This window comes from Eublepharis macularius, chromosome 2 (genome assembly GCF_028583425.1).
Source record: "Eublepharis macularius isolate TG4126 chromosome 2, MPM_Emac_v1.0, whole genome shotgun sequence".
Lineage (NCBI taxonomy): Eukaryota > Metazoa > Chordata > Lepidosauria > Squamata > Eublepharidae > Eublepharis > Eublepharis macularius.
In genome coordinates, this window is record NC_072791.1 from 154,310,114 (window position 1) to 154,323,206 (window position 13,093).

Here is a 13,093-nt window from a genome sequence, read left to right on the forward strand (position 1 = left end):
GGCCCCGCCCCGCTCCAGGGGCACGATCTCCAGGCAGGCGGGCCGAGGGCGCGGTAATTGCAGACCCGGGCTCGGCTCGCGCTGGGGACAAGCTCGGGCAGGGCCTTCTGGAGCTCGCCCTCGCTGTTCCTTCCCCTCGCCGAAGCACGAGCAGGAGCAGTTCGGCAGCATTTTTCTACCCCCGTAGCCTTCCCGCGCCGAGACCGACACTTTCCTGTTGTATGACCCCCCCCCCAGCAAAAAAGCGGAGATGTGTGTGTGTGTGTGGGGGGGTGATGGTTCCTCCCCCTCTTCCCTGCAGCCCTGGGAAGTAGAGGAGAGCCTGGCGCACCTTGGGCCGCAGTGGGTGGGTGGGAGAGAGGCGAGGAGGGCTGCTGGCTGGACGCTTCCACGTGGGATCTCGCCGGGGTGAACCGCAGTTCAGCGTTTGATCCTCCGCCTCGGGGCTTGATCGTTATGTTTGAAGGAGGACAAATTGTCCCTGCTTAATGATACCCTTGCTCAGGCCAAAGCTCCGGTGAGGCTTGCAATCAACCGCCCCCTCCCCCCGCGCCTCCCACACACACTCAAGTCCTGTTTCGGGGCTTAAAGCGAACTGAAGATCGCCGGGGCGCGCAATGCAGGCCCCGGCTCCCTGGAACAGATCAGCCTTGAAACAGCAAAGCTGCTCTAGAGGCTGTGCAGAACGACTTTGCCTCACCCATAACACTCCCCCCCAATACATTAGGGGTTGGGAGGAAAGGCTTCCGAAGCAGACAGAAACCTTCAGCAACAACAGTGGCAGACTTAAACCCTAGCATGCCACCTTACAAGGCACGTGTGTATGTGGAATGCTGAAATCACAGAAAATATTCAACTGCCCCTTCTCCTGCGAGTCCCTCCGATTGTCCCCAACATTCTCTGTCTCTTCTAGCACACGCACCCTTCCCTTTGATCTGACTTGTATTTTTGATTCCTAAATAATGACCACACAAAGTGAGCTCTCTCACACACCCCATTGATAATTCTAGGTGTTACCTTCACGACACACTTGCTTCTAAGGCTGCCAATGCTTCCCCATTTACCCTTGCCCACTCCTACATGTTCCCAAGGCCCAATAGAATGCCCTTTGTCCTGCCAGGCAACTGCACCCTGTTTGCCCATTCCACTGTGTGTCTCACGGTAAGCTTTACTTTCCCTCCCCAGATCATAATGGGCTGCTGCTGACTCTGGGCCCAATGGAAGTCTCATTTTTAAGGCTTAATTTGAACACTAGAACTTAGGCCTAGACCCAGTTTTCATGCTAGGATTCAGCCCTAAGACATATGAAATAAGAGGAGAAAGGTACAAGTGAGTATGTAGAGAGTGCCTCTGCTTTATCTTAGCCTTTCATTTTCTTTTTGACAAAGAGGCAGAATTTCCAGGAAAGAAGATGCCACTTGCAAACCAATTTGACTATAGCTTTTGTTGTTTGGGAAGTCTTCCTGTAGCCAAGGCTGTGTGATGGTCACTGAGGCATACTGAAAAGGAAAGCACTTTCTATCTGCAGCTATAGAGAGAGCACTCCCCCTTGCAAGATGCTGTTCTGCACAACTGTCCAAAACTCTCTAGTGATAAATCTTTCCTGGTTTACTCCATCACTCTTGTTTGAAAGCACTGCCTCCTTCCTTTGCAACACATACCACTGACTACCTGCAAAGTGAACATCACAACGCAGACTGGCCATCTCTTGACAAAACTGCCATTTCAGTCATCAAACTCTTTTCCATTGAATACAAACCCATGGACAAAGTCATATTCGATAAGAACACAATCACCACATTTCCCTCTAAAAAGTATGTTTCTAGTCCTCATGACTGTACCAAAAGGTATGAGAATGCTTGGGGAAGTTTGTTCAATGTTGCCTTAATAGTTGGAGAGAGGCTGGACAGGGCATCCGGTGCTCCTCAGTGCCCTAAACAGGTGGATGTCCCTCTCCATGGTGCTTATTTAGCTTTTGTCCTTCTGTCTTTTATTGTCCATGACTACTACCCTTCATTGCCACATGACATTACTATTCCAGATTCTGTAAATATACATATTTTGCAACGAGCATGTCACACATAATTTGCATCCGATACCTTTGTGATAAAATTTGAGTATCTTTGGCATAGATCTCAAACTTTTTGAATTATACAAATCACCATCGCTGCACCATACTACCTATGGCTCTTCTCATGCAAAACAAACTATCCAGAATATTTACCTATTGGGTCAACTGGGCCCCTGTTCTAGTGCCAGCTTGTTCCTGGCTCTGTTGCCCTGTCATGTTCCCTCTTAAGGCATCCCTTTCTGTGCCTTCAGTGGGCTGGGCTCCACTGGGTGATTCATTGCAACAGAAAAATGAGAGGAATTTGCAATTGGCTTTCTAATCCTTGTGATGCCCTGGAGGCATCTGTCTTCATTTTTGTTTCCATGGATGCAGTAAACTCAAGGCTGTACCCTTTGGGCACCTGTCACTCACCTCCATACCTACAAAGACGGAGATCCACCTTGTTCATCTTAATCTATGCCTATGGGCTTCTTTCTGATGAAGAATTCTTCAATTCAGCTTTTGAAAGCCCAAATGGTGAACCTCCAAGCATTTATCATGTGTTGGCAAGGGCTCCATCATCATACTCAGTTCTTGGATTAGCACCTCTTCTATCATGCCGTTCTTCTTTTCATGTCTTGCTGCACCTTTGGGATCACTCCATTTGACTTGCTGAAGGAGAGATTGGTGCAACAAGTTATTCATTATTGGAGCTTGACAAATAAACAACTTTCAAACCCCAACTGTAGGTGTAAAGGGGTTACTTTGGACAATTATTGCTTAATGTGCGAACATTGTCAACAACTAGGTAATGCAAATTATCCTTTCACTCACTGTGAATCAAATTGGTGAGACTGAATGAAAATGGGACTACCAAATGTAGAACCCAAAATGAGATATTTAGAATAAGGAGTTCTGTTTTTTCAGCCCCTGCCACCCCAATAAAGAGAGAAGTATAACTCAGAAAACAGCAGTGTATTCTAGAGTCTGCAGGCCAGATATTGTTCATCTGATATAAAGAAGTGAGAAAACACAGCTTATGTGGATAAGAGGCGGGTGCAGGTTTTGGGAATCCCCAAGCAGAGATCCCAAGCAGAGATCCCCTCCTCTGCCCATCACCAGGCCCTGCTCACACACTCATTCCCTCCCACCTATTTTAATGTTTCCCAACTGCCTGTGTGTTCTTCCCCTGGCTGCTCACAAGACCTCTCACTGCCCATGCTCACAACTGCCTGCACCATCCACAACCCTTTACCTGGTGGTACTGAGACAGCTGGAAGAATGGATGACAGAGTGCTGTTAAGTGTTGGCAGCAACGGGCCCTCCTAGAAGTCCTAGGTCCTGGCAGCTACACTACCTCAGGGTATGCTGACACCAGCCCTGGACAGAGAGGAGATATAGGAGAGGCTGATGCCAGTACCCAGGATGGCATAGTTTGGCAGGGCATTCAAGGAGGACTGGAACCTGTAGCACAGTTTAGACGTGTTCAGGGTAGAATACAACCTGGGGAGTAGGCCCCCACAGATGATAGGAGGTCATCACTGTCAGTCTACTATAACCTGTTAGGTGCTACAAACACAAAACAAGAACTAGAAAGTGTGTGCAGAGTTAATAATACAAGTATATTTCATTGTCTGTACATACAAATAACCCTTTGAATAAAATTAAATAAAAATAAACAAATATTCAAAATATTTCTATTAATTTTTGTTAAACTAACTCAAAGGCACCCCCACCCCAAACCTGACACAAGTACAAGGTTAAATGACATCTGAAGATAATAATAACTAGATAGGCTGGAGCCACCCTTTCCTCACTCCGCCACTTGAAGCCAGCTGGGTGACCTTCAGTCACAGCTCGCTGGAGCTCTCTCAGCTCCACCCACCTCACAGGGTGTTTTGTTGGGGGGATAATAATGACATACTTCATAAACGGCTCTGAGTGGGTGTTAGGTCATCCTGAAGGGTGGTATATAAATCGAATGTTGTTGTTATTAAGTAGGCCAGGCCTGCCTGGGTCCACCCTGAATTCCAGTTCCCCACCTCAGTACAACATGTCCATTCTACTCCTTAGGCAGGCTGGTGATAACAGCGGTCACTTCTCCCTCCATTTCTTTACCTTACTTATTCTATGAGATCATTTTGTGTTTTTGTGATTCACTCACTGGCACTCAGGCCTCCGCATGCATGTGGTTGCAAGAAAACAGCACCTAACACAACAGCATTATATTAACAATATGAGATGATACTGTCTCTGATTGCCATGACACCACACCCAGCCTTTAAGGATTTACAATTAGAAAATAAACAAGTAATAAACAAGGAGAAAAATGTACCACAATAGTCAATTGGTGCATGTACATTTATTTATTTACATGATTTATAGTCTGCCTTTCTCACTGATACTCAAAGCGGATTACGCAGCGTGAGTCAGTACAGTCAATTTCAAAGACATTTCAAAGCCAGGTGAGTGGGATCTTTCTTAACCTCTTCAGGTAGGCTTTTCCATAAAGTGGGGCCCTCCACAGAGAATGTATGTGTATGGGCAGCAAGGCGACACCTGGAGAAGGCCGTGTTCAGATGAGCAAAGCTGCCATGGTGGAACATAGTGAGAGAGGCACTCCAGTAGATATGATGGACCAAGGGCATGAAGAGCTTTGTAGTGATAGCCAATACCTTGAACTGAGTCCTGTAACTGAAAGGTAGCCAATGGAGTGACTGCAGAATGGGGGTAATATTCAGGCTTGATGTTACCACAGCTAGGATCCACATGTCCAGATCGGCCCTGTTGAGGTAGGGGGCCATTTTAAAGGCTACAGAGAGTTTGTATTTTTTTTTTTTTGCATTTTTTTGCAGCTGCCTTAACTTGGTTTTCTAGCAGTTGCACTGGATTCAGTATAACTGCTAGGCTCTTCACTGAGTCTGCAAGGATCAGACAAACCCCATCGAAAGTGGGGAGTATAATGAAGTGACTTTGTGATGCTTCTATTTACATTCAGTTCATCACCTGTGAAATTGCATTTGTATTGGGAGCTAATCATTAATCGTTACCATGAGGTTGTGTATTCTTGTACCACATCCAACTCCTCAGCTTTTGCACCACAGTCAAGCTATTTACCAGGAGGATGCAGATCAGGAGGTCCTTGTAGACAAGACAGGTAGGATGCCCCCAAAGGGCATCCCAGCACACAAATTTCTCTAAGCTCATACTCTTCAGCTGCTACCTCTCTGAACCCTTTCCTGGGCTACTGAGTTGCAAGATTCAGTGGCTGAGCCCTTGCTGGGAAACCCTCAGTTCAGCCTCTCTAGTGACTCATCTGCTTGATAAAATTTCCTCCAAAACTTGTTAGGAAAGGCAGCTCTCATTTCCTGTAACTCCCACTGCTAAGCAAGGAGGTGCCATTCCCTGTATGCTCACTCAAGAAGAGGCATATATCAGAGTGGGGAAATCCCCTGCAGACCATGACCCATCTAGTGCACACTCTAGGCATCCAGATAGGGTGGCTCTGGTCTGCGTGCTAAGGGGTTGCAGTGCACTGGGTTACTTTAAAAGAATAATCTGCTTAGTAATATGTACAGTCAGACAGCACACCGTCAAGTCATTTGCAGCAAATAAAGAATGGACAGTAATGGAAAATAGGCAAAGCCAATTCATGTTCTTATAAAGGATCTTGACCTCCTGAATATTGTCTCATCTGCTCATGACTTATAGCCTTCTTAGATGCCTAAAATGTGTTAGTTTGCAGAATTTTTAATATATGAATGTGGCCAGCGGAAGAAAAGAGCTGCACGGATCTCTGAGGGCCAGTAAGTATGATGGTAGCAGAAGTCAAGGGACTAAGGATCTTGTGAGGGTCAAGAAAGCCTGCAGAAAGCAAAAGTCTCTCCCTCTGAGCACCAGGAACCTCACCAGGGCCCCTTTCTGTTTTTTGAAATTTAGCAGATACTGTTGGCATGTTTTCTTCCATGACCAGAAGGCAAAAAAATACTTTTTTTAATAAAAGAAAGTTGAGATTATCTGAATATGGCATATGATTTCAGATTCTACTGAGATTCCATGTTATGTGGCATGAAATAGTTGTATAAATCCCACTCAACCCACCCACCCATTTTAGAGTGACATGACTCAAGTCTGGGTTATTCTCTCAAAAAGTTGATGACACATCTCTTAGTGATACCAGTGAAAACTCCTGTACTGAGAGTCATCTGGAAGCCAGGGAGGAAAACTGGAATCAACCCAGGGCTTGTTTCCTGGCCTTTATCATTTTACAAGGTCATTCAGTTCTTCTCCCACAAAGAAAGTAGTTTCCCCTCTTCCTCTGTTTTGCATTAGTTTCTCTCTCCCTCCAAATCACATGGAGATGATATTCCCAGAATGCACTGTGGTTTCATGGTAATACTTATGATGGTACTATAAGTGGAACTATCAAATCTCAATGTAGTAGGCTACATGACTTCAAACTGCAAGGTTGAATTTTCAAATGCCTCCCAATTAAAAACAATTCTGTAGGTAAAGGTAAAGGTGCAGGCACCAAGTCATTACTGTGCAAGCACCAAGTCATTACTGACCCATGGGGGGATGTCGCATCATGACATTTTCTTGGCAGACTTTTTGTTACAGGGTGGTTTGCCATTGCCTTCCCCAGTCACCTACACTTTACCCCCAGGAAACTGGGTACTCATTTTACAGACCTAGGAAGGATGGAAGGCTGAGTCAACCTTGAGCTGGCTACCTGAACCCAGCTTCCGCCAAGATCTAACTCAGGTTGTGAGCTGAACTTGGGCTGCAGTACTGCTGTTTATCACTCTGCGCCACGGGACTTATGATGGTACTACAAGTGGAACTATTGAATCTCAAGTGTGTTAGGCTACATGACTTCAAACTGCAAGTGGAGGGATGATATTTTCAAATGCCTCCCAATTAAAAACAACTCTGTACATGTGCAAAATCAGGGGGAAAGATTTTGTGTAGCCCTGTCACTGCCTGTTTTATATGTAGGGATTCTGTTATACATGAATGAGCATTAAAATTATGACTTGCAGCCCAAAATGCAGTCCTAAATACTTCTAGCTTGATCTACCATTTGATTCTGTGTAATATGTGGAATGGCTTTTGGAACAGCTTCCAAGTGACATATTATGTGAGATGACAATGCAGAGCCCAAGAGGGGAAAAAAACCTACTATCATTTTATGTCAAAACATTCAGAAGACAGTCCTAATGTGGAGTCAGTTGATAATATCGCCATTAAACCTGCAGATAGCCCTGCCAATATCTGAGGTTTCCCTGACTATTTCTTCTTTGCTAGAGCGTCCCCTTATCTTTTTTCTCCAACCTCTCCAGGGCAGTGGGCAGCCCATTGGTTATGGATCCCAACAGCATCTGCCGCAAGACCAAGCGACTGGCTGGGAAGCAGGCTGAACTGTGCCAGACAGAGCCTGAGATTGTACAGGAAGTTGCCAAGGGTGCCAGACTGGGCGTGCGTGAATGCCAGTATCAATTCCGCTTCCGCCGCTGGAATTGTACCAGCCACAGCAAATATTTTGGCAAGATCTTACAGCAGGGTAAGCAGGGTTGCTTGAGAAGGGGGTTTATCCTTTGGGATTCTCCCATGAAGAGCAGAGACAAAAGGCATTTGCGAGGTCTCATGGGATGTGGCTGACAGAGGGAAATCTCTTTAGCCAAATGGAGGTTTGCAGTGCTGGGGCATGTTTGCTTCTGATATGTGTATGGTGGAAGGGAGTAAGGCTGTTCCTCAAGTCCCTTGGAGGTGAGAAGTGGAGGGGGGGGCACTTGCTAATCAAGGTTTGAAACATGTTTGGAACTGGGCTTTGGTAGCATAGCTGTAATTTATTTGGTGCTGTAAGGAAACTTCAAAATTTAATGCCCCCAAAATTATAGAATTGGTAATCTGAACTGAAGCAGGAAATCCTCTCATGAATACTCATTTAGATTCCAGGGTTAAATTGGCATAAGTAAAACATAAAGAAAAACATGGTAAATATATACTTCTCAAAATACATTATAATAGTAAATACATTTCCCCAGGGTTTTTTTAAACAGGCAGAGTGCCAGACAGTTCCATTTTATCTGAATTATCTCTGTAAATGCAAGCTTATATTGCCTAGTTGTGTTACATAAATGGGCAGTAAAATCTGCAGAAATGCCCTTCTGCCTGTGCCTGAATGCTGAAGGTCACTCAGGAAGGCAGGCACATTTTCTTGTTCTCTCTCTCTGAAAAGCACCAAGACTTCAGCTACAAATGTCCAATGTGGCTTTGTAGTCTCAAATGAAATGTGATGTTGGGGTTCTATGACTGAAACTCTGGATGTGTAATTTGACCCTAAAATAATTTATGGGGAATGGGTTAACTCCCTCTTATGCTGTATCTGCTATTAAAAAAACACCCTTGCTTTAAGCACCAGTAGAAAAAAAGACCAAAGCCCATATTGTGCCCATTTTATTTCCCAATTAGGGCTCAAAGCAATTGGGGGAGGGGGCAGCATTTTTTATTTTATTCACATCAAATACCCTGTTGGATTCAAGCTCATATCTAGAGTTCCAGCTGTAGAACACTAACCTCTGATGCCATTTAATGGCCACTTCACACATTTTCTCAGAACACACTCCTGCATGGGAAATCACATGAAACCTTCATGTGGAGGATCAAATTGAATGCTTCCATGAATGCAACCATTACTATATGCAGGGAATATACATGTTGTCACCTTTGATGGTCTATGTGTGGGTTTTCTGTTGCTTACATAGAAGTGCTTTCCATGTAGGATATACATCCTGTGTGAAGAAGCCTTATCATATGGCTGAGTCTGGGTTGCATTACACGGCTTCCAAAGAAACAAGAAGGAATCTCTTTTAAAAGAGAGCTTCAACAGGTCATTAAAGAAGGGGCCAAGCCCTTTGAACAATTAAAAAGGCACCCTCTAGCAGCAAGGGGGAGAAAGGGAAACTATCAGACAAAACTTCAAAGCTGGGCACGAGGAAAATCCTAGCTTGACTCTTCGTCTCAAAAGCTCAGCCAGCACCACTCTTTCTGGCAGCTGAAGGACCAGCTTTCTCCATCCTGGGGGGGGGGTCTGCTTTGTTTCCTGGAAGGCACAGCAATAGATGCGCAAAGGGGTAGCTGCGTCCCTGGGGAGGCACAGGTTATTGCTACAGGGCTGAAGGTTTACTGCTGTGACATGTCTCCCTGTCCTTGTAATGAAGCAATTATGGATACTCCCAGACAACACAGAAGCTTTTAATAAAGCCCAAGAATGCATCTGTGTCTGGGAGTGATTTACTGCCCCCCTTCTCCCCATTGACTCTGCTTCTACATGTCCCTTTAGCTTCCTCTAGGCTTCCCAGCAACCTGACAGAGTAGTGCTGGGCAATAAATAACCCCCTCTCGAGGAGCCCCCTTGCCATCACACTGGATTGTATCGTTTCCAACTCTCACCTCAGATCTAAGTGGGTGGAGGAAGGAGTTCAAGAGGTGAAGGGAAGCTCCTCTCTTTGACTGGAGTGCCCATGGTGGGCATAGCTGTGGACATGGCTAGAGTTTCCAGGCTTTTTGTAAGGCCAAATGTCCAAGCAGCGTGTAAGTAAAATTTCCTGGGCATCTAGTGACACCATCCTGGAAGGAGCTAATGTATAAATTCTATAAAAATATAAAAAGATCTGCTGACATTTCCATCAGAGGTCACATCATTGTTGGCAGTATTACTGGCAATATTTCCAGCCCTTTCAGATCAGGGCCCAAAAGTTAAGCCAGCTCTTAGCACAAGCCATGTAGAGAGGCAGGCAGGTGCCGGACGTTTCTCTTCTTTTTCAGACTACTGAAGTGAACAGGGCTTTGAGCCAGAAAGCCACCCTACTGCACAGGTTTTGTTCTTGGCCATTTACATGTCTCAAGCTGAAAGTTAAATCCCGAGCAGGACAGCACCCGTGGGGTACTGACAGAACTGGGAGGGAGAGGGAGAGAAAAGCGACAAGAACACAGAACAGAAGCCTGCAGGGCAGCGATGAAAGCGACCTGGGTGAGACTCCAGGGCCAGAGGGAGGGGGTCTGCCTGCGTCGCGGGCTTTGCCCGCCCCCCCTTCCTATAGATACCACAGCCACGGATCGCAGCAGGGCGACTACTGGTAAAGTTAAGGCGGGAGGGACTGAAGCCCCCGGACGGCGCGGCGCCCGGTGCTGAAGGAAGCATCTATGAGAATCCCCCTTTGGCTGTGGCAGGTCCCGGCATGGCGAGGGATGCCTGGAACTCGTGTCCCGCGGCGGAGGGGCGACTGGCGCCCCGCCGTAAATAAGAATCCAGGTTCCTGGAGGGAAGGGGCATTCCAGCGCGGCGCTGCCCGCCTAGGCGCTGGCCTTGGGAGGCAGGCCGGGGGCTCCTCTGCATGCGTTAATTTCCACTCTCCGGCTTTTTCAATCAAAGGCCGCGTGCAGACAGCCAGGCCCAGGTCTGGCCTGGCCGCTCCCTCCATTAAACCACCTACCTGTGCTGTCTTCTGGGGTTTAAACGCCAGATTCCACGCGCGCTTACTTGGAAGTCAGGTCGGAAGTTAATATCTGGGCTGAGAGGTTCCTAAGCCTACCTGGCTCGACGGAAGAGGATGTATCCGCCCCCCTACCGATGAGCCCCATCTTTAACGGGGTGTTTTTATTAGGCAGGGCTTCTGTGATTTCGACAGGTGCCAGCCAGGCTGAAATCCAACAGGTGCACCTCCGAGGGCACTGCAGTTCAGCTTTCCGAAGCTATAATGCCGTGGTCTGCCTCCCTTCCCTTCTCGCCCGCGACGCCTAGGCAGGCGGTTCCCCCCAGGCCCGCCTGACGCTCTTGCTCACTTATGTCGCCCTGCACAGATATCCGGGAGACGGCCTTCGTCTACGCCATCACGGCCGCGGGGGTGAGCCACGCGGTCACGCAGGCCTGCAGCATGGGCGAGCTGTTGCAGTGCGGCTGCGAGGCCACTCGGAGCCGGGCCCCTGCGCTGCCCGCCGCCATGACGGGGTCGGAGGGCTCCGCCTGGGAGTGGGGCGGCTGCGGGGACGACGTCGACTTCGGCTATGAGAAGTCCCGCCAGTTCATGGACGCCAAGCGCAAGCGCGGCAAAAGCGACATTCGAACTCTCATCGACCTGCACAACAACGAAGCAGGACGCCTGGTAAGGGAAGCCTCGCCTCGTTGGTCTTCCTGACATCTCATTTGCTGTTATTGTGAATGGATGCCAGGGAATAGGACCTTCTGCATGCTAGAGTGGTCAAGCTTTTAGAAAGCCAAATACTCATGCGCAGTCTGCAAAATTCCTGGGCATCTGGGAACACCAGCCATTTTAGGCTCAGAATGAGCCACCTTCTGTCCCTCCTCTCAGCTGTAGTTTAACGTAATTAGTTGTTGTGAGAGCTAGTTTTGATTTTGCTCATCTCACTATTACTCAATATTGGTAGCACAATGAATTGTTTTCTCCAGTGCTGTTTCCTTTTCCCCTTTCCAGGCAGTGCGGAATCACATGCGGACAGAGTGCAAGTGCCATGGGCTTTCAGGTTCCTGTGCCTTACGCACCTGTTGGAAGAAGATGCCTCCTTTCCGGGAGGTGGGGGACCACTTGCTTGAACGTTTTAATGGGGCCTTTAAAGTGATGGGTGGCAACGACGGTAAAACGCTCATCCCTGTTGGCCGGAACATCAAGCCACCAGATCGGCAGGACCTCATCTACTCTGCCGACTCCCCTGACTTCTGTGTTGCAAACCGCAAGACAGGATCACTGGGCACACGTGGGCGAGTGTGCAACAGCACTGCCATGGACGTAAGTGGCTGTGACTTGCTGTGCTGTGGACGTGGCCACCGTGATGAGACACTGCTCCTGGAGGAGAATTGCCTTTGCCGCTTTCATTGGTGCTGCGTGGTACAATGCCGGAAATGCACTGTACGCAAAGAGCTCAGTTTATGCATTTGAATGGTGCAAAAGGGACATTGGGTAGGGATGGCACAGAGTGTGTGAGGATGGAGAATGGACCCAGACCGCATGGAATCCAGAGACTGGGTGCATAAGCGAGCTGTCACAGTTCCAAGGACGTGGTCTTGTTTGAGGTTACAGAACTGCCTGCCAGCAAATTCAGGAACTGGTCACGTCTACCATGTCTTCTCAGAACATGCATTGTGTTCAAGTCCTTGGTGTACAGCAGAGTTTGCAACATACAACACTTGATCACAGAGACCTCCTCTGTGGCAGGTCCTTGGCCTTCCATGCCACGCTGTGGTTCCAGATGGGTCCATCTCTTCCTGTGTGGACGTGGGTTCTTGAAGGCAAAGGTCTCCTATATCACCTTTCTCCCATTATCAGTTCCAGCTGCTTGGTCCCATAAGGGTCTGTTACCATGAGTCATGCACAGATTCCCTGGAGGGATGTGCTATGCCTCACTTATTCCTGGATCATTACTGTGTTCGAGAGAACAGCAGAGGTTTCTAGTCTACTCGCTCCCATGGCTTCTTTGCTTCCCATTAGCTAGGGCTGGGGCTGCAGTTTCTTTCTGCATTAATAAAGCTATTTAAACTAGTGTCCCTCTTTATCCAGTAATAAAAAAGGGAGTGTTCACAACCGCATTTCATATAGACTAATAACTTAATTGCTCAGTTTAACCATTCTGTTGTTCAAATAATCAAGATGGTTAATGGATGATTCCAAGGTGGATTTTTCCAAGCATTAATTTATCCCACTACATGAGCATAAAATATGGAATTATGATTGTAATCTATGTTAATGACTGGAAGAATGGGATCCACAATGAATAATATTTATTGCAAATCTGTTCAGAATAAAAGAAAGCTGTTGTGGAGGTAGAGATGTTGAAGTTGAATGATGAATGGTAAGGTGATTAGTGTCGAAAATTCCTCGGTAGGGTTTGGATACATGTGGCATGAGTGCGCTCTCTTTATGCTCATTTTGTAGCATCATAACATCCCTCCTCTTTACACCTACAACATTGTATTTTTCTTTGAAGTTTATTTCAATTCCATCCTTGGTTTAGTACAGCAGAAAG

The 13,093-nt window shown here is 47.1% G+C and overlaps 1 protein-coding gene across 1 annotated transcript in view; it reads left to right on the plus strand.

The window, feature by feature from the left end:
* Positions 1–12,876, plus strand: part of WNT6 (Wnt family member 6) — a 35,272-nt gene extending 22,396 nt beyond the window's left edge. The window contains exons 2-4 of the mRNA XM_054971837.1: positions 7,393–7,613; positions 10,916–11,217; positions 11,548–12,876. Of these exons, the coding sequence (XP_054827812.1) occupies positions 7,393–7,613; positions 10,916–11,217; positions 11,548–12,009 (985 nt within the window). The 3' untranslated portion in view covers positions 12,010–12,876. The remainder of the gene's footprint in view (positions 1–7,392; positions 7,614–10,915; positions 11,218–11,547) is intronic.
* The last annotated feature ends 217 nt before the right edge of the window (positions 12,877–13,093 follow it).